The sequence below is a fragment of the Xenopus laevis genome, chromosome 1S (genome assembly GCF_017654675.1).
Source record: "Xenopus laevis strain J_2021 chromosome 1S, Xenopus_laevis_v10.1, whole genome shotgun sequence".
NCBI classification, from domain to species: Eukaryota; Metazoa; Chordata; class Amphibia; order Anura; family Pipidae; genus Xenopus; species Xenopus laevis.
The window spans coordinates 151,429,857-151,450,169 of NC_054372.1; the positions used below are offsets into that span (position 1 = coordinate 151,429,857).

The 20,313-nt window shown below is 40.9% G+C and overlaps 1 protein-coding gene across 1 annotated transcript in view; it reads right to left on the reverse strand.

The window, feature by feature from the left end:
* Positions 1 to 20,313, reverse strand: part of cux2.S (cut like homeobox 2 S homeolog) — a 224,333-nt gene that overhangs the window by 31,612 nt on the left and 172,408 nt on the right. Inside the window, exons 7-8 of the mRNA XM_018244218.2 lie at positions 12,730 to 12,806; positions 11,152 to 11,218 (exon numbers count right to left, since the gene is read on the reverse strand). Coding sequence (XP_018099707.1) covers positions 11,152 to 11,218; positions 12,730 to 12,806 — 144 coding nt within the window. The remainder of the gene's footprint in view (positions 1 to 11,151; positions 11,219 to 12,729; positions 12,807 to 20,313) is intronic.

The window sequence follows — 20,313 nt, forward strand, 5'->3', positions numbered from 1 at the left end:
TACCTCCCCGAGCCATCATTTTTGGCCACGCCCATTTTGTGGCCACTCCCCCTAATTACCATGTTCATTTTACATAATTTGGCAGGTTTTGAAAGTTTGAACACATTTCTGTGGTTTTATATGTTATTACAGTTTTGCAAATGAAGGTGAATTGCCCTTTAAGCTGTGAGTCTTTGTTCTTATCTTATCAAACTGTTACAAAAGTATGTTAAGTATCTATTCTGGGCTGTCTGTCAAGACCCAAGCCAAGACTGTCCCGCTCAAAACGGGTTTAAATGCCCCTCTCATAATCTAACAAGTAATGAAAGTGTGCACAGATTGAGTGGTTATAGACATCCCTTACACACTATTTGCATATTTAATCCATTAGTAATATGTAATAAAATGGCCCTGCTATATGATATGGCACAATATTCACTATTCAGTCACAAGAGAGGGTGAAGGCATGCCTTTAGTCTGCTCTCAGGATGCTGATGCAGATTACAGTCACGCAGCCACTCTTGCATTGTTATGTACATGTGTGGCGTCTGAACTATTGGCACCAATTATTGGCCTTTTTAAAGGAGAACTAAACCCTAAAAATTAGTATGGATAAAAATGCCATTCAGTATTTTATATACTGAACTTACTGCACTAAAGTTTAAGCTTGTCAATAGCAGCAATGATCCAGGACTTCAAACGTTTCAAGGGGGGTCACCATCTTGGAAAGCGTCTGCATCGCTCACATGCTCAGTGGGCTTCGAGCAGCTGAGGGGTCACAAATAATCAAGCAGAAAACGAGGTTTGTCTTTAATATAAGCCAATGCTACAGGGATCATTATTAAATTTTGATGCTAGTTGCACTGGTTTCTGTGCTGCCATGTAGTAATTAACTTTATTAATTACTAACCAGCCTTATATTGTGACATTTATATTATATGTGTACTGTATATTGTGCGTGGGTCCCTAAAGCTCAGTAAGTGACAGCAGCACAGAGCATGTGCAGGGAATCAGCAGAAAAGATGGGGAGCTACTGGGGCATCTTTGCGCTGTGGTTAGGTTGGGCTGGTACAGAAGCCCAAAACATAATGTACAACATTTCCAGTCTACTTCTTTAGTTCATCTTTAGTTCTCCTTGTTGATTGTTGATTGTTTGCAACAGTGGTTATAGAACTAGGTCCTGTCTGCACGCCTGACTTTTAAAGACTAGTTGCTGAACTTTTTTCTGAATTGCTCACTTGTTGCCTGCCCTGCCCTTGGCCTGCTTTATGAATTTGCTTAAACTCAGCCTGCCCTGAACTCATCCTGATACTGCCTACATTTGAACTGACATTGCCCTGCCCTGACATTGGTCTTATACTGCCTTCTCTTGAACTCAGCCTGCCCTGACCTCAAAATTGTTACTGCCTACATTTGAACTCAATCTACCCTGACCTTAATCTTATACTGCTTTTGTTGAACTCAGCCTGCCCTGATTTTGGCCTGATACTGACTATGTCTCAACTCAGCCTGCATTGTTGGTTGCCCTTTTCTCTCTCACTTCACATAGCTCTGTTCAGTAGCTTTTGTCAGTAGCAGTCAGTACTCATTCTTCATTAGACACTATCAAAAAGGTAGAGAGATGACTTTTGTACTGGCAATTTATTTATTTTACAAGGACCAAACATGGAGTTGTTTCAATTTTCTCCTTTAATTGTATCTGTGATTGACCTTATTTCCTAAATCAGCAGTCTTAGTTCACAGTAATGGTTTAAAGGGAAACTGTACCACTGAACATGGTAGACCTCTCTAACTATATAATGAACAAAACAACCAGTATCTGAAACACAGCGTTATACAAAAAAAAAAGCCTTTTCATTTGTAACATCTGGAGTTGCAAAATGGGCCATTATGATCCTTCTGTGGGGCTTATAAAGTTCTTCCACTTACGATTAAATATGACTTACAATACATTAAGGGAGTGATGACATATAAGATTATAAGATGTAATGCCATGAAGTGTTCTCTATCTGTTGTGTAATGAGTAAAAAGAACCATGTTGCCTTGTGTTAGGGAGACTGGCAAACAATAGCAACAGCTGTGAGATTTGGCAGCCTGTCATAGTGGTGAGAGCCAAAGGGTTGGAGAAGATGTTCCAGACACATAAAAATGGATGGCACCACACCAATTAAATCACAAACGAGCAAACGTCCATTTAATGAAGTCAAGTTGTTGTCTTAGTAGAAAAGAGCATTTGAGCTCTCCCAAAGCAGTAGTTACACCTGTGCAATAGAAGCAGACAAGGATTTGGAGTAATCCATGGTTGCACATGTTCCACTGAAATTCATGTGGTGTCTAGAAGGAATAATAAATCAATTTTCTTTTCATCGTTACCGTTAATAGCCATGACGTGCCAAGTGATGTGAATGGTGCCAAGTAACTTCCCATGTGCCGGGAAGAGCAGCAGCTAAACAGTAACTCTACCCTTTTCTTATCCACAGCATCAGACCCTTGATCATTTTTAGATTTATACAGTTCATAGGGTTCATAAGAATGGAGACATATACCAAGCTTTATTTCAACATATTTTTATATTGACAAGCACCACTTTACACTAAAGGGCAGATTAATAAAAGGTCAATTTTTTTTATCCCTTGCTTGATGTTAAAGTATAGGCAAGCCTTTTATTTTAAAATCCCCTACAAGTATTCTAAACTGTCCCCAGAATAACATGCCTTTCTCCTTCCATTAAGTCTTATTTGTATACTGCGCATGCTCATTGCTTCAACTCCAGTGGAAAGCAGTCAGCAAAGCACAATAGGCACCTTTTTAGTCTTCTCAGTTGAAGAGAGAAGAACAGCTCAGAAAAGAAAAGGGGTGGCGTTTCATGATAGACAAGGAAGTAGTGTAAGTAATTTTACTGATGTTTTTCACATAAAATGGAGGCAAAATGATAGCAATAACATTTGGGAAAATTACAATAAAATCCTAGTTTTACAGTTTCCTGGATTATTTGCCTATTTGTCACGGTCTAGCACATGTACGCTGTGTTCCACATTTTAAGTTTTTGCTAAATTCATATTTGTTTTTAGTGTGCCCTGTAAAATGTGTGGTTCTACTGTAATAGTATAAAAGGCATGCCTGGGGTGGATTTCTTTTTTCACTGGACTCCAATATACTTCTGGTGACCAACAGGACAATTATTGTGGCCTCCTTGGGGGGCGAGTGGGAAGAATGCCCCACTAACTTAGAAGTATGGAGTCCCATGCTTCCTAATCATGTCAGGGTAAAAATTGCACAGCATCTTCAAACTAGCAGCCCTATCATCTCATTGACCAGCATCCCCAACCTAGGAGTGGGTTAAATTTTATATTCAGCTTTTCTGATTCATCTAAGTTTTTTCAATTAAATGATTGATGTGAGATGTTCAGATTATATTGTATAATCTTTATGATTTTAACACTGTATGAACATTGACAGATTAAAAAAGCAACAAACACCGGAACCATGAAATGCACCATGTTAAAAGGACTAACTATCGAGTATCATTAGGTATAATGTAACTCCAGAGGACCATGATGACCCCTAGACCTGCTTGTGTTGAAGGCAAGACAGACCAAATAATCCCCAGTGGCAGCCTTTCATTCACATTTTAACTGATGCCAAGTTCCTGAACAAAGAGGCTGGGAGATAAGCCAACATGACTTCAGAATGTCATCCTAAAGGATTCCCCGCTATAAAACCTAATCAACTCCGGGAGGGGTTGTGTAAGCAAGTAGTGCATTGCTTTCATTGGCATGGATATTTTAACTTTCATACAGATTCCATGATTAAAATTAAGGTTTATTGTGGTTATTACTAGCTTGAGTGTATTTATTCAGATAAATAATCTCTATTAGAAACAATATACAGAAAAGAGTAAAAGAGCAAATGGGTAGAGGTATGAGATCCATATAGAAGGAGGATTACACCAATAAATCCAGTAGCTTTAGACTAATCATTACTACATACAGTATATATATAGTCCACGAAAACACTCACAGCAGTCGCCATCAAGCGTGTATCAAAAAGTAATTTATTGGTGCATGGTATTAGAGATGTCGCGAACTGTTCGCCGGCGAACTTGTTCGCGCGAACATCGGGTGTTCGCGCTCGCCGGAAGTTCGCGAACGTCGCGCGACGTTCGCCATTTTGGGTTCGCCATTGTTGGCGCTTTTTTTTGCCCTCTCACCCCAGACCAGCAGGTACATGGCAGCCAATCAGGAAGCTCTCCCCTGGACCACTCCCCTTCCCTATAAAAACCGAAGCCCTGCAGCGTTTTTTCACTCTGCCTGTGTGTGCTGAAGAGATAGTGTAGGGAGAGAGCTGCTGCCTGTTAGTGATTTCAGGGACAGTTGAAAGTTTGCTGGCTAGTAATCGTTTTGATACTGCTCTGTTATTGGAGGGACAGAAGTCTGCAGGGGTTTGAGGGACATTTTAGCTTAGGTAGCTTTGCTGGCTAGTAATCTACCTTCTACTGCAGTGCTCTGTATGTAGCTGCAGTGGGCAGCTGTCCTGCTTCTGATCTCATCTGCTGACTGCTGCAATAACAGTAGTCCTTGTAAGGACTGCTTTTATTTATTTTTTTGTTGTTTTACTACTACTACTACTACTACTACTACTATAAGAGCCCAGTGCTATTAGTCTAGCAGTGTTGGGGAGTGGGACTGGTGTGCTAATCTGCTGCTCCTAGTAGTTCAGCAGCACCAACTTTAATTTTTTTTTTTTAATATTCATTTTTTTTTATTTTACTTTTTTTTATTTTACTACCGCTGTAGTAGTGTATAAGTTGACCTTTTAGGCATTATTTGCCCTGTAGGCATTATTTGCACACTGTTTTCTTCAACCCGCCATCGAGCTGTGTGACCTTGTTCACATTCTGTCTAAATATCCATAATATTACCGTCTCCAGAAAAAACACCGGAGTCACTTTTTTCAAGCAGCCATAATATATTTTACGTAATCCGTATCCACCGCTGTAGTAGTGTATACGTTGGCCTTGTAGGCATTATTTGCACACTGTTTTCTTCAACCCGCCATCGAGCTGTGTGACCTTGTTCCCATTCTGTCTAAATATCCATAATATTACCGTCTCCAGAAAAAACACCGGAGTCACTTTTTTCAAGCAGCATTCATATATTTTACGTAATCCGTATCCACCGCTGTAGTAGTGTATACGTTGACCTTGTAGGCATTATTTGCACACTGTTTTCTTCAACCCGCCATCGAGCTGTGTGACCTTGTTCACATTTTGTCTAAATATTGATAATATTATCGTCTCTAGAAAAACCACTTGAGTTACTTTTTTTCAAGCAGCATTCATATATTTTACGTAATCCGTATCCACCGCTGTAGTAGTGTATACGTTGACTTTGTAGGCATTATTTGCACAGTGTTTTCTTCAACCCGCCATCTAGCTGTGTGTATTATCGTTTCCAGAAAAACCAACTGAGTTTTTGTTGTTGTTGTTGTTTTTTTAAAAATAATGCCAGGCAAAGGCAGGCCGCCACGCAGAGGCCGTGCTAGGGGCCGTGCTGCTATGCAATCCTGTGGCCCTAGCAAATTGCCCAGTTTTAAAAAGCCAATGACCCTGAACTCCCAAAATGCTGAAGAGGTAGTTGACTGGCTTACACAGCACACCCCATCCTCTACCGTTTCTAACTTTACCACAACATCCTCCTCATCCTCCACTGCTATGGCCACCCCACGTAACACTTCCTCCACCACCGGTGCCCCTTCTTCACTGGGGTCAGAGGAGTTATTTTCCAATGAGTTTCTTGAACTGAGTAATGCGCAACCATTATTGCCAGAAGAAGATGAAGGAGATGAGGACCTTACACCAGATTTAATTCTGGCAGAGAACACGATAGAGATGGACATAATGAGTGATGAGGAGGAGGTCCCCGCTGCTGCTTCCTTCTGTGATGTGTCAGAAGAAATTGATGCATCTGAGGAGAATGATGATGAGGAGATTGATGTTTTGTGGGTGCCTAGTAGAAGAGAGCAAGAGGAGGGTAGTTCAGATGGAGAGACGGAGAGTCAGAGAGGCAGTAGGAGAATAAGACTTAGAAGAAGCAGGGAGGACAGCCCGCAGGGATCAGTAGGGCAACAACATGTATCGGCACCTGTGTTCAGCCGGCCAACGCACCCGCCATTGCCGCCAATACCGCCAACTCCGCCAACTTCTACTGTTACCGCCAGATCGCACACTTCCAAAAAGTCAGCAGTGTGGGATTTTTTTAATGTGTGTGCCTCTGACAAAAGCATTGTAATTTGCAATGAGTGCAGTCAGAAACTGAGCCTTGGTAAGCCCAACAGCCACATAGGTACAACTTCTATGCGAAGGCACATGAGCGGCAAGCACAAAGCACTTTGGGAGCAACACCTCAAAGGCAACAGGCAAACTAAAAGCCACACTCCTTCTGGTCCAGCATCTTACTGCTCTACCTCTGCTCTCCTTGACCCGTCTGAACCACCCTCCACTCCGCCTTCCACCTTGACCACCTGTTCCCATTCCCAGTCATCTGCCACCAGCCAAGTTTCTGTGAAGGCCATGTTTGAGCGTAAGAAGCCAATGTCTGACTGTTGACCTTGTAGGCATTGTTTGCCCAGTTTTTTTGGCCACAGCCACTGAAGCACAGAGGCCAGAAAAAATATGCCATATAAATGCTGAAAATAGTCATTTTTTGCCATACGTTGACTCAACGTATATGGCAAAAAATGACTATTTTCAGCATTTATGTGGCATATTTTTTCTGGCAACTGTGCTTCAGTGGCTGCAACCAAAAAAACTGGGCAAACAATGTCTACAAGGTCAACGTATGGCGAAAAATTACTATTTTCAGCATTTATATGGCATATTTTTTCTGGCAACTGTGCTTCAGTGGCTGCGTCCAAAAAAACTGGGCAAACAATGTCTACAAGGTCAACGTATGGCGAAAAATGACTATTTTCAGCATTTATATGGCATATTTTTTCTGGCAACTGTGCTTCAGTGGCTGCGTCCAAAAAAACTGGGCAAACAATGCCTACAAGGTCAACGTATGGCAGTTGTTTAAAGAGAACAGTAGATTACTAGCCAGCAAAGCTACCTAAGCTAAAATGTCCCTCAAATCCCTGCAGACTTCTGTCCCTCCAATACAGAGCAGTATCAAGCAGATTACTAGCCAGCAAACTTACTATCATCTGTCCCTGAAATCACTAACAGCTCTCCCCCTACACTATCTCTTCCAAGCACACACAGGCAGATTTTTCAGATAAATTTTTGCCCTTGATCCCCCTCTGGCATGCCACTGTCCAGGTCGTTGCACCCTTTAAACAACTTTAAAATCATTTTTCTGGCCAGAAATGTCTTTTCTAGATGTTAAAGTTCGCCTTCCCATTGAAGTCTATGGGGTTCGCGAACCGTTCGCGAACCGCTCGCATTTTTGCGCAAGTTCGCGAATATGTTCGCGAACTTTTTTTCCGACGTTCGCTACATCCCTACATGGTATATCAGCACGTTTCGGCTCACAGAGAGCCGTCGTCAGGATGTAGAATCGGATAGCACACAGGCCCGGATTTGCGGCAAGGCCGCATAGGCCCGGGCCTAGGGCGGCAAAAAATAGGGGCGGCATGCCGCCCAGCCGCATTATGGGGACGTGTGCGTCCCCATTCAATTACACCAGCTGCGCCGGCGTTTTTTCGCCGGCGCACTGGGAAGGGGAGGTGTAGGCGGGCGGTAGGACCGCGCGGCCGCCTGGTCAGACTGCGCGGCCTAGGGGCGGCCGGCAATGAAATCCGGCGCTGATAGCACACACCTGGGATTTTTCAAAATTTCATATATACGTTTCGGCTCGTGTCTGGAGTCTTTGTCAAGAGAGCCGAAACGTTGATTCATAAATAAACATGGAATACAATATGACATTTTGAAAAATCCCAGGAGTGCGTTATCCGATTCTACATTTCTATACATTTTCCTTGGAGCAGCACCCAGGTAATTGAACTGATGGTGTGCAGATCTACCCGGTCTCGGGTGGATAAGTGCATCGATTGCCGGCACCACTGATTGTGAGTAGCTGCTGGTTTCTGAGTCAATATGAAACCCTGCTCTGCCTTGCATTTTGGCGGTGGTGGTGAGTGTTTGACATAGAGGTGGTCGGGGGTATACCACGCTACATGAGTTCTTTGGGCCCGAACAAGTTAAATAAAAGATCTACATATACTACTTATATATTAACACTCTAAGGACTTACAAATGGACATTAAACTTAGTTGTATAATTGGCAGATGGAGAACAATTGACAGATTAACACGAAGATGTTCACACAAATTTATATCCTTTATATTTCTTGTGCATTTCTTGGACTTTGGACACATTTTGCGCATACTCTAATTTTTTAATTTTTATGGGGGTATGAGTGGGAGATCTCACAATGGATAAGACTGTGACTTTGGGGCTATCAAGGTTTTTTGATTTGGGTATGCTTATAAAAACTCTTTACACAATCCGTACCTACAGGGGGTCATCATATGGTTCTGATACTTTATAGCACATGATAATATTTTGTTTAATACGGAGTATAGTTAATGGATGTTTATTATTATAGGGGTGCAGATTTCCATATGATTGCTTACACGTATTGGGGGTTTATCAACAGAACATATGCGTTTGCCAATTAATTAACAACACATAATGGAGATAAATGATTATAACCTACAGGTGTGAGAGTAGTACCCACTGACCCTGCAGTACACAATAAAATTAAAATACACACAAAAAAACTTAAAAATATAAACATGAAAATAAATAAATATATAGAAAGAGATAGTGGATCACCTGAGGAGCAAAGTCAGATGGAGAGCGCCATAGAATACAATTACGCATAGAATACAATTACGTTTGAAACATGAATAAATTGTAAGTACTAAACATAATGTCAGAGTAGTTTGTTATTAACGATATTGTAGTTATTCACAAAAATATAGGCTGAATACTGAATTCTGAGATCGGGCGAAGTATACTGAGGGCCAATTTTTTTTAAATATCTTCTTAACTTCTAGCATATGAGTAACACAGGCATAAAAGCTTTTTGGTAATGTCCGATGATGTTTGGGAATGTTACAATGTTACCATGGAGATAAGGTGTGATTTTGTAAGGGAAAGTTACAATGTTGCCACAACGATAACAGTGTTACATTTTGCTTTGTTTTTATTCTCTCTCTTACTATTATGATACATTTTGGCACAAAGTATTTAAATGTGCAGATGGGTAAGTTTTAAATTCTATGGATTATTCATTACTACTACAGTGGGATGTAAAAAAGTGAGTCGCTGGTTTTATGACGATGTATGCACGTCATCACTGCTGTCTTTCCCGCCAGTATGTGTATTTAAACCAATTTCACTGTTTGTACTTTGAGAAAGGCCCTTGGGGGGCCGAAGCATTATTCCATACCTGTGTAATAAATTATTATTATTACTTTTAAGACCTGTGAGTGCTGATCTTCTCTTTTGTATTGTACAAAGTATTTGCTAATCTTGCACCCAGGCAGCTATACTGCTTTTTTCATGAGTGCTGGCATTCTTTGGATTTTGTATGTATATATTTATATATATATATATATATATATATATATATATATATATATATATATATATATATATATATATATATATATATATATATATATATATATATATATACACCTATATATACATACATACAGTGCATATGTAAACTAGTATCTGGCTGAATCCTTTTCTTCTCTGCACTCATCCATTATGAATGAATTTCATTATAGAGAAAAATTGCATTATTTTCATTAAGCAAAAACACTTTTTGGTTAGACACTTTATTTCCAAAAAAAGAAAGAAAGAGAAATATTTATATCGGCACACTTATATGTAAAGTTCATTAGGAACTGAACAGGTGGTCAAGAGGAATCCTGCCCGTGGCATGTTTCTCCTTTAGTCTCCACATGATCCTGCTGTTGCAAAGTAGAAAGTTAAGGCTGGATGTGGGTGGGTGGTAGAACACCTCTGTGCTTTCCCTGCATCAGCCACTCATGAATACTCTGCCGTAACAAGTAGGGATTCGGCCTTTTTCAGCAGGATTCGGATTCGGCCGAATCCTTCTGCCCGGCCGAACCGAATCCGAACCCTAATTTGCATATGCAAATTAGGGGCATGGAGGGAAATTGTGTGACTTTTTGTCAGAAAATAAGGAAGTTAAAAATGTTTTCCCCTTCCCACCCCTAATTTGCATATGCAAATTAGGGGTCGGATTCGGTTCGGTATTCGGCCGAATCCTTCGTGAAGGATTCGGGGGTTCGGCCGAATCCAAAAAAGTGGATTCGGTGCATCCCTAGTAACAAGGCAACAGTGGTCTTATAAATGTGCCTGTGGCAAGAAATTAGCAGTTTGTGCCATTCTGAACCCTGCACTTTGAAAAAGATTCCTAAAATAAACTACTTAATGTTTACATTTTGTGATCAATACTTCTGCAAAGCCCTAAAACATTTCATGCAAGATACTGTTTCACATGATAGCACGAGAGCCTACTGGGGCCCCAAGCAAACAGGCCCAAATTTGTTGTCAGGTCACAAAGGCCTAGGGTCCCAAAAATCATGGAATGGCATACCAACCACTGGCCTATTAGCACCTGGCAGAAGATTTTGATAGCCCGTGCAGTCCCAAGTAGAGGTTAAAGTACAGATGCGAGCAGGTAGAGGGGAAGCGGGATGAGTAAGGGACTTGGGGGGGGGGGTGGTAGTGGGGACTAGTAGCCCTGAGACCTATGGGGTGCACAACTTTTAAATCCAGCCCTGCTAGCAAGATCATTTAGGGACCACTATACTTTGGGAATAAGACATTTCTATAAGCATATACTGAACTAAAGAATGAGCTACTGCCCCATTGGGTCTGTTTCCTCCATAGTTACACTCCATAGAATGAGCATATATATTACAGATAGATTCCCTTTGGAATATATAAACAGGCCTGACTCTGAATCCTTTAGCAAACTGCAGCTGCCACATCCATATAAACATAAATATTTTGAGGTAGCCATCTATCAGCCTTTTCCAAACTAATATAACGCTGTAGGAAAGGATGTAACTTGTTTAACAAGCTCACATTTATTTCCTGCAGATAAATAAACACAGGTAACTTACTTAGACGCTGTCTCTTTATCATATTGACACCGCAGGTCAAGCAGCTCTCTCTGTGTCGTCTTTAGTGCTGCACAGTAAAAGAAACACATGCACCGGATTAAACTGCCTGATCTCCCCATTTGGAAAGAGATTAATAACCAGGTCATATAACAACAGCCTTTTCCAAGAGCCATCGGGAACCAAAGTGACAGGTGATTCATTTTCCCTTCTCTTCCCCATCTGCCTTCCCAATTTCTAGGGTGGATATTAAGGAAGACCAAAAGATGTTTTCTGACAAACTGTCATATCAGTAAATACAGAGATGCTCTAATAAAACTGATACAAAAAGTCATTCCTGAGACAAGAACAAATAAGTTGACCACACATAAATTTACAGACCCACTTGTTTGGTGAGGCTGCCACGTGCATATTGGGGGCTTATGGAGACCCATTGGCCAAGAACCACATCAACATGCCAATGTGATCCATGTCTGACAGGATTTTAAAACATGTCCAGATATCAGTCAAGCATCTTGCCAGGAATGCTGCCCATTAAGCTCCTGACTTACAGAATTAAGCTACTTACTTAAACTGGCAGTGTTACTGGCCCGTGTATGGCCAGGTTTAATTAAGAATGTACGGTTCACTATGCATAAGGGTAATCTGAGCACCGAATAATGGCTAGCATTATTCTTGTTTTAAAGGCAATGTAAACCTTTCAATAGCAAAGAAATTGAAAACAAAGTACTTTCACTGGAAATCATATTGCATTAAGCAGGCCTCGGGGTTATGAAACCAAAATATATTGCCCATGTGGTACCCTATAGCCCTCAAAATACTAAAATTCTTGATAATATAATAATAGTATGCTGGGAGTTGTAGTCCTGCAACATTGCTATGGAAGTTTGTGTCCAATATTACACATCATCTTTTAATTACAAACAGAATTTTCCTATATATGTACTGATAAAGGGATACCAAAAAATAAGATTTTAAGTATGCAGAACTGACATAACAAAAGAGACAATAAGGCATACGAACCCATCGGAATTCCTTTAACCCATGTGTCCTCTCAGCTATAACTCTCTGTGCATTCCCACAAGACTTCTTCAGTAGTGCTATGCTGAGAATGTTGAACCAATAGTTGTAGGACCAGTGGGTGAACGTCCCTAATTTAAACTGCCTTTTAATCTAATATACAATTAAAGTTTTACGACTTGTTGAACAGAAACTAATGAAGTATAGTCTGGAACATCCTTCTTGTTAAACTGTTGTTAAGGGAAACATGCCAATGCCATTGGTACCTATTCATTACCAAGAGTCAAGCTTCTTGTGCAGGGGAGAAGCCAATTTATAATATATTAAAATCTGAATTTACAGTGTGGGTGCGGCTCACAATTACATTGCTATTAAAACACCGGAGACCTTCAGTGATTATGAAGCGACTGGATTTGTTGATTATGTCACTATCTTACACCAGTAGCAGCTGATTCATAATGAATTTCATGATAGTTCTGTAGGCCATGGCACCGCGGGACTCTCGTCACCTATAGCAAGTGTACCTATAAAAGGAGCAGACCAAATATGTCTTTCACTCACCTGAATGAAGAACCTTGATCTTCTCCTCAGCTTCACCAAGTCTGACAGCCAATGTTATCTGTGCTTCCTGTAAGCCTCTATGGACAGACCAATAGAAGAGGCTTTTAATATAGAAACCTATGATCACAAGCATGTACAGAAGATGCTACAAAGGACAACTTCAGAAAAGTTCTCAAATTTTCAGGCTTATTCAGGCTATAAAGTTGAAGCGAAAGCGTTCACAGTAATATACTGTATATAGAATGGTTTCTCAGGGTACTCAGATTTCCTCCTGCACTCCTAAAACATACAAGCAAGTTAATTGCATCTTGATAAAATTGACCTTACTGTGTGCAAATCCTTAGATTTTAAGATCCACTGGGACAGGGACTGATTCAAATTATATGAAATCTCTGCGTAATAAAGAATACTAACAATAATCTATAATTCTTCTGGACATTTATAGCAGGTTTCCAGATTATTAGTACCAGGGACCCCTTAGTATATACTGTATAAATGTTAGAAAATAAGGTTTTCAGGTTGGGATCAAATGAATATGTAGGAGAGCAAACAGGCCTTCTTTCCTAATCTTTTCCTAATCAGACTCCGCCTGCCATGTTTCAGGCCCAATATATTGGCAGCTGCTGATGTAGTGAACTCATGTATGTATATTGTACTTCAGAACCTCACATGTTTTATTTTAGGTCTATTTTGAGACAAAAAGCAATATGTCACAGTCTGTTGGTTTATGAAGCAAACAGGGGAAATATAGGGAAAAATCAATGGGTTGCCCGACTAATGTTGGCCTGATATTGGGCTATATGTGTTTCTCCCAATGGGTCTGTGCAGGCCCTTATTATGATCTGCTTACCAGACCCAGATCTGACCATAAAGAGCATCTCTTTCACCCTGCATTTCATCAAATGGGTGTCTGTTAAACATGCATAACATAATCTGTACACTAGCATATTGGGGCATATCTGTATCACACCATGGGGCAAAATCACTATGATTCGTAGTTGCGCCAGCGTCCGCTTCGCCGCACTTCACCAGACGTATTTTCGCCAGCGCTATGCAAATTCACTAAAATCCCAAGTTAAGGGAAGCGTATGGTTGCTAGCGTTAATTTGCCAAGCAAAGCGAAGTTACGCTAGCGATGCTTAATTTGCATACGGCGCAAAATCGAAGTTACAATGGAGGTATATATAGCATCACTACACAAGCCTGGGAAACCTTCAAAACAGCAAATAAAATTGATATTTTGCCCTACACATGTGCCCACTGTATAGTTAAGGTGCCATGAGTTAGGAAATGTAGGGGGGAAGGAGGGTAGCCCAAAAAATTTTTTCGATCTTTTTCAGCCTATCACCCATAAAAAAAGAAAAAACGCCAGCGTTTTTTGGGACTTAGAAAATTTTTTAACTTTTTTTGAAGCAATCCCTATCTACTCTATTGCACTTCGCCTGGTCTGAGGTGGCGAAGGAAGTCTGGCGTAAAAGGTAGCGTTCAGAAAAATTCGCGCGTAAGTGAATTTGCGTAGTTATGTCCGTGCAAATTCGCTAGGCGTAAGGGTGCGAAGTAACACTAGCGAATTTATGCCAGCGTCCGTTGCGCTACGAAAATGCGCTACGCTAGCAAATTAACGCTAGCGTTAGGCTCTTCGTCCTTTAGTGAATTTGCCCCCATATTTCTACATCCCTGGAACATATGGAATATCTACATTAGATACTTAGTGCAATATACTGATACATTCTCTTTCTTATAAACGTCTTTATTTTCAACAGATACATATAAAAGAACAGAATGAGACATGCCAATACAATCATAGGTGCAGATACATATATAAACTGGAGTAGGCCTACACACATTCTTCAACCCACGCCAATAGTCAAAATCATAACATTCTCTTTCTTAAAGTGGACCTATCACCCAGACACAAAAAGCTGTATAGTAAAAGTCCTTTTCAAATTAAACATGAAATCCAATTTTTATTTTTTATTAAAGCATTCATAGCTGTTGTAATCTTGTTTAAAAATCTCAGCTGTCAATCAAATATTGTCTGCCCCTCCTCTATGCCAGTGACATAGAGGCGGGGCAGACAATTACTTTCACTTTCCATTCAGCACTTCCTAGATGTCACTGCTCTCCCAACATTCCCCCATTTAATTGTGTAGCCAGTGCATGGGGATGGACATCAGGTCCCCCATTCTGGTGCACAAAAGATTCTGAGATGATGCAAGGCTTGTCTTACTAACACTGTCCACAAAATGGCTCCTACCTACTTGCTATAATAATGAATTCCCAGACTGATGTAAACAAGATTCAAATAATTTATACAGTGTAATTAAAGTTAATTTTGCTTGACTAATGTGATAAAATAGGATTTTGGATATTTTTTTTTTGGGTGACAGGTCCCCTTTAACTGTCTATTGAAACTATATAAAGCAAAGAATATACTTGGCCTATAATTTATATATTTAGCCTATAGTGCTGGCTTGGTTGTTATTGATATTTCATTATATAATCATTCCAGTTAGGTTTCTCTTCAATTCACTAGTTTATATTCAAACAAATTAAACAAATACTGTGATCTGCTACTCTTTATCCTGGGATTGAACTGGCACCTCCAAAAAAGTCATTTTTTACAATTAAACAACAGTCGACCCAAGCTTAGCCATAATGGATATGAGTTTTTTTTATAGGGACAAAGAGGTTTTATATATCAATAGAGATGTCGCGAACTGTTCGCCGGCGAACTTGTTCGCGCGAACATCGGGTGTTCGCGCTCGCCGGAAGTTCGCGAACGTCGCGCGACGTTCGCCATTTTGGGTTCGCCATTGTTGGCGCTTTTTTTTGCCCTCTCACCCCAGACCAGCAGGTACATGGCAGCCAATCAGGAAGCTCTCCCCTGGACCACTCCCCTTCCCTATAAAAACCGAAGCCCTGCAGCGTTTTTTCACTCTGCCTGTGTGTGCTGAAGAGATAGTGTAGGGAGAGAGCTGCTGCCTGTTAGTGATTTCAGGGACAGTTGAAAGTTTGCTGGCTAGTAATCGTTTTGATACTGCTCTGTTATTGGAGGGACAGAAGTCTGCAGGGGTTTGAGGGACATTTAAGCTTAGGTAGCTTTGCTGGCTAGTAATCTACCTTCTACTGCAGTGCTCTGTATGTAGCTGCAGTGGGCAGCTGTCCTGCTTCTGATCTCATCTGCTGACTGCTGCAATAACAGTAGTCCTTGTAAGGACTGCTTTTATTTATTTTTTTGTTGTTTTACTACTACTACTACTACTACTACTATAAGAGCCCAGTGCTATTAGTCTAGCAGTGTTGGGGAGTGGGACTGGTGTGCTAATCTGCTGCTACTAGTAGTTCAGCAGCACCAACTTTAATTTTTTTTTTTAATATTCATTTTTTTTTATTTTACTTTTTTTTATTTTACTACCGCTGTAGTAGTGTATAAGTTGACCTTTTAGGCATTATTTGCCCTGTAGGCATTATTTGCACACTGTTTTCTTCAACCCGCCATCGAGCTGTGTGACCTTGTTCACATTCTGTCTAAATATCCATAAAATTACTATTTTCAGCATTTATATGGCATATTTTTTCTGGCAACTGTGCTTCAGTGGCTGCGTCCAAAAAAACTGGGCAAACAATGTCTACAAGGTCAACGTATGGCGAAAAATTACTATTTTCAGCATTTATATGGCATATTTTTTCTGGCAACTGTGCTTCAGTGGCTGCGTCCAAAAAAACTGGGCAAACAATGCCTACAAGGTCAACGTATGGCAGTTGTTTAAAGAGAACAGTAGATTACTAGCCAGCAAAGCTACCTAAGCTAAAATGTCCCTCAAATCCCTGCAGACTTCTGTCCCTCCAATACAGAGCAGTATCAAGCAGATTACTAGCCAGCAAACTTACTATCATCTGTCCCTGAAATCACTAACAGCACTCCCCCTACACTATCTCTTCCAAGCACACACAGGCAGATTTTTCAGATACATTTTTGCCCTTGATCCCCCTCTGGCATGCCACTGTCCAGGTCGTTGCACCCTTTAAACAACTTTAAAATCATTTTTCTGGCCAGAAATGTCTTTTCTAGATGTTAAAGTTCGCCTTCCCATTGAAGTCTATGGGGTTCGCGAACCGTTCGCGAACCGCTCGCATTTTTGCGCAAGTTCGCGAATATGTTCGCGAACTTTTTTTCCGACGTTCGCTACATCCCTATATATCAAGCAAATAGTTATTGTTAAAAGTAAAATCTGGTTCTTTTTTTTTTTCCAGCTCTTTTACTACAAAGCTTTTTTCCTAGGAGGAGAATAATAGTTTTTGCTAAAAGTCTTTCTGCCATAAGTCTTTCTGCCAGTGTATAATAAACTTTCAATATATTTACAGTACATTAATATGAAAAACATTCATACAATTTGTGAGAAACTTAACAGCACTCCAACAAAAACTTACAGGGTTTCTACTTCACTGGCATATCAGTAGACATGGGCAACAAGAAATGTGGATACGTATTGAAAATCATCGATATTTTTTGTGATTTTGGCCATCAGTTATGGACACGTTTGCTCTGAATAAAGCTGTCCAAATGGTTCTTTATTATGCAACAAATAAGAAAATAACAAAAATATTTAACAGAAAGCTTTTTTCAAAGATCAAAATTAATAAGCAGCATTAGAGGAATATGTGGGAAATAGATGAATCATGTTAGGAAGCTGGAATAATATGGTGACGAATATAAGGAAGGGAATATAAATAAAGGGCAGGTGTACAGGTTTCTATGTATGGTTTTATTGTTCCAAAATGTAGGTCAGTGTCCCAGGGGTACACATCCTAGAGAAATTGGAACACATTTGTCAGAACAGGAAACCCTTCTTCCCTTCAGTAAATGTATGAAATAATGACATGAAAGCTATGGGCACGGGTAAAGATGCAAATAAGCCAAAACAATATACAGTGGATTTACATTTTGAAGAGAGGGGCAGTTTAACTGCAGTCATATAGCTTGCTAACAGAACATAAACATTTTGCATTGGAGCAGGTTTCCTCTGAAAATTCTCTGCCAATGCACAATGTTGCCCAGGGCAATGCCGGATGAGGAACTAAGGAGGAGCCGTGGCTCCTTTTCACCTCCTGCTGGTTCCTTCATTCAGGCTGTTTGCCCAAGTGACCAAAACAATAGAAAGGTTGCCTTTCATAGCATGTATGTGGACCCTTGTACACTCTCTGTTAATGTTGTAGAGTGTAATCCTTTGGCCTGTGTATGGCAGTATAGCAGAGTGAGATGCTACAGGCTGACCAGATTAGTCTGATTATCCAGGCCAGTAAAGCTGTCCATACACAGAGAGATACGGTCGCTAGACGATGTTGCCAAATGAGCGCATCTCTTCCCGACATGTCCACATTGAGGTGGCCGATATCCGGCTGATCCGATCGTTGGGCCCATCATAATGCTGCCAATACGGGCAGTCGGATCTCGGGGCTGCATCAACGAAGGATTTTTAGCCCTGCCCGATCGTCATCTGTCGGGGGACCCACGCACACTTCGATAAGCTGCTGACTCAGTCTGTCAGCAGCTTTTATCGGCCCGTGTATGGTCACCTTTAGTCTCTCTGGGGTCTGTCTGACACAGAGAGGTCTGGGATCCTGACGCAAAGGAACCTATTTGCCTGTGCGCACACAGCCACACAGCGTGGAGATCTGTAACAATGCTGCCTTTCAGTTGTTATTGAACTCTTATTGCTGCTGAAATCCATGTTTGTTGCCTTTATTTTCCAATCTATTTACTGCTGGCTGAAATAAAATCCATTTTTATTTAAAGGACTTTTGCTGGGCTTACTTACTTTGTGGGAACATGTCATATATGGTGTCAGAAGTAGGATTTTAATCCACAAAGTAGTTGCTTGTTAGAGGGCCACAAAGCAAAAATGGAGGTATTTTTTTGCAAAATCAGCAGCCGGCTGAGCAGATTCAGTTATTTGGGTAGTTACAGGAACAACTGCAGCAGCACCAACTCCAGGCTGCACAAATAGTCTGGAAACCGCACCCACACCTCTCCTGTTAAAAATGAAACAGTCTAATGATCATCAGTCAGTCATTTCGCACGACTTTTGAAAGGGTAGTCAGTGGCCAAAAATGGCCTGAGGATCAGTGGGTGATTTTACTGACACCCCTTGTGACTGTGAAGCACAGTCAGCTCACAGAAATCTTTCTAAGGCAAGGCTAATGTCTACCAAGAAGAAAATTTTATTAGAAGGAAAAGGTTAACTCTTACAATGAGTAATTAAATGTTCAGACTCTACAGCCACACAAGGTATGAGTCAATTATATAAAAAAGGAGAAGAAAAGAAAAGAACCTTGTTTTGTAACTGATACAGTTACAAAACAAGGTTCTTTTCTTTTCTTCTCCTTTTTTATACCAAGAAGAAAAGTCTGCAATCATGGACAGATCAGTCCTCACGCCAGAGGTATACCGTCAGCAATTCCACTCTAAGCCATATTCCACACAGGTCCGGCACAGAGTTTTAGCCAAGTGGCTGATGGAGTTTTGCACCAGGTGAATCCAGCCTGCAATAAAGACTTCTGATCAGGCGATAGACTGTTGTCCTAGACAGATGCTGCTTGTCCTGCCTGTTGAGGTTGGTTGATGGGTCCAAAGGCACCAAGCTACTGCACCAAGCTACTACCCTCCCACAAGCTATACAACTAGTGGACTACCTTTCGGCAGAGGAGGAACGTGGTCCAGGTAACGTTCTGCAACAATTGTTCACAGAGCCAGCAACCTCCCTCCAGCGACAGACATTTTCTTAAACTGCTGCACAGTTTCCCTTATGGAAAGGTGATTTACGCTTGATAAAGGGACAAGGCCAAGCACGGGGGACAATGCAACCAGGTATATCTTAAGGCAATCGGCTCCCTTACAGGAAGGAATTGCCTGCAGAGCCCATACTGCCATGGCAAGGTACAGTATTGCCGGAGAAGATTACTTTTCATCCATTTGACAGCTCTATTGTTTCCCCACCACTTTACAGTTCTGATATGGACGGTCACGGCACATTTGCTGCAACTACAGCAACAGCAGCCATCAAGGAAAGTCTTCATTCCCATGAGGTAATGGTGGAGGTCTATGGGAAACAGGTTACCGCGATGGTTGATTCAGGTTCCAGAACACCTCTGATTCTGAGTTAATTGCCCCCAGAGCTCATTAACTGCACTGCCAGTTTTAATATTGTGTATTCATAAGGATGTAAACAAATACTGTACAGCCCAGGAAACATTAAGAGTTAATGACCAGCCAGTTTCCCTTTGTGTTGCAGTTGCACCCTGGCTGCCTACCCCTGTATTACTTGGAAGATACTTGTCTTTGTATTTGTCTTTAATACCAACACCTTCCCCTGTGAAACATGTGGGACCAGATGCACCGGATAAACTGTTACCTTTTTCACCAGACATCTTTAACCAGACAAAGCTCTAGAAAAGGTTCCGAAAACAGAGACCAATGATAAAACAGGACTGTATTTCTAAAAAACGGACTGTAGGTAAAATCATTTCTGGGTCTCCTGTCCGGGCTCCCAAATATCTCCATAAAAGGCAGGAGGGTAATGG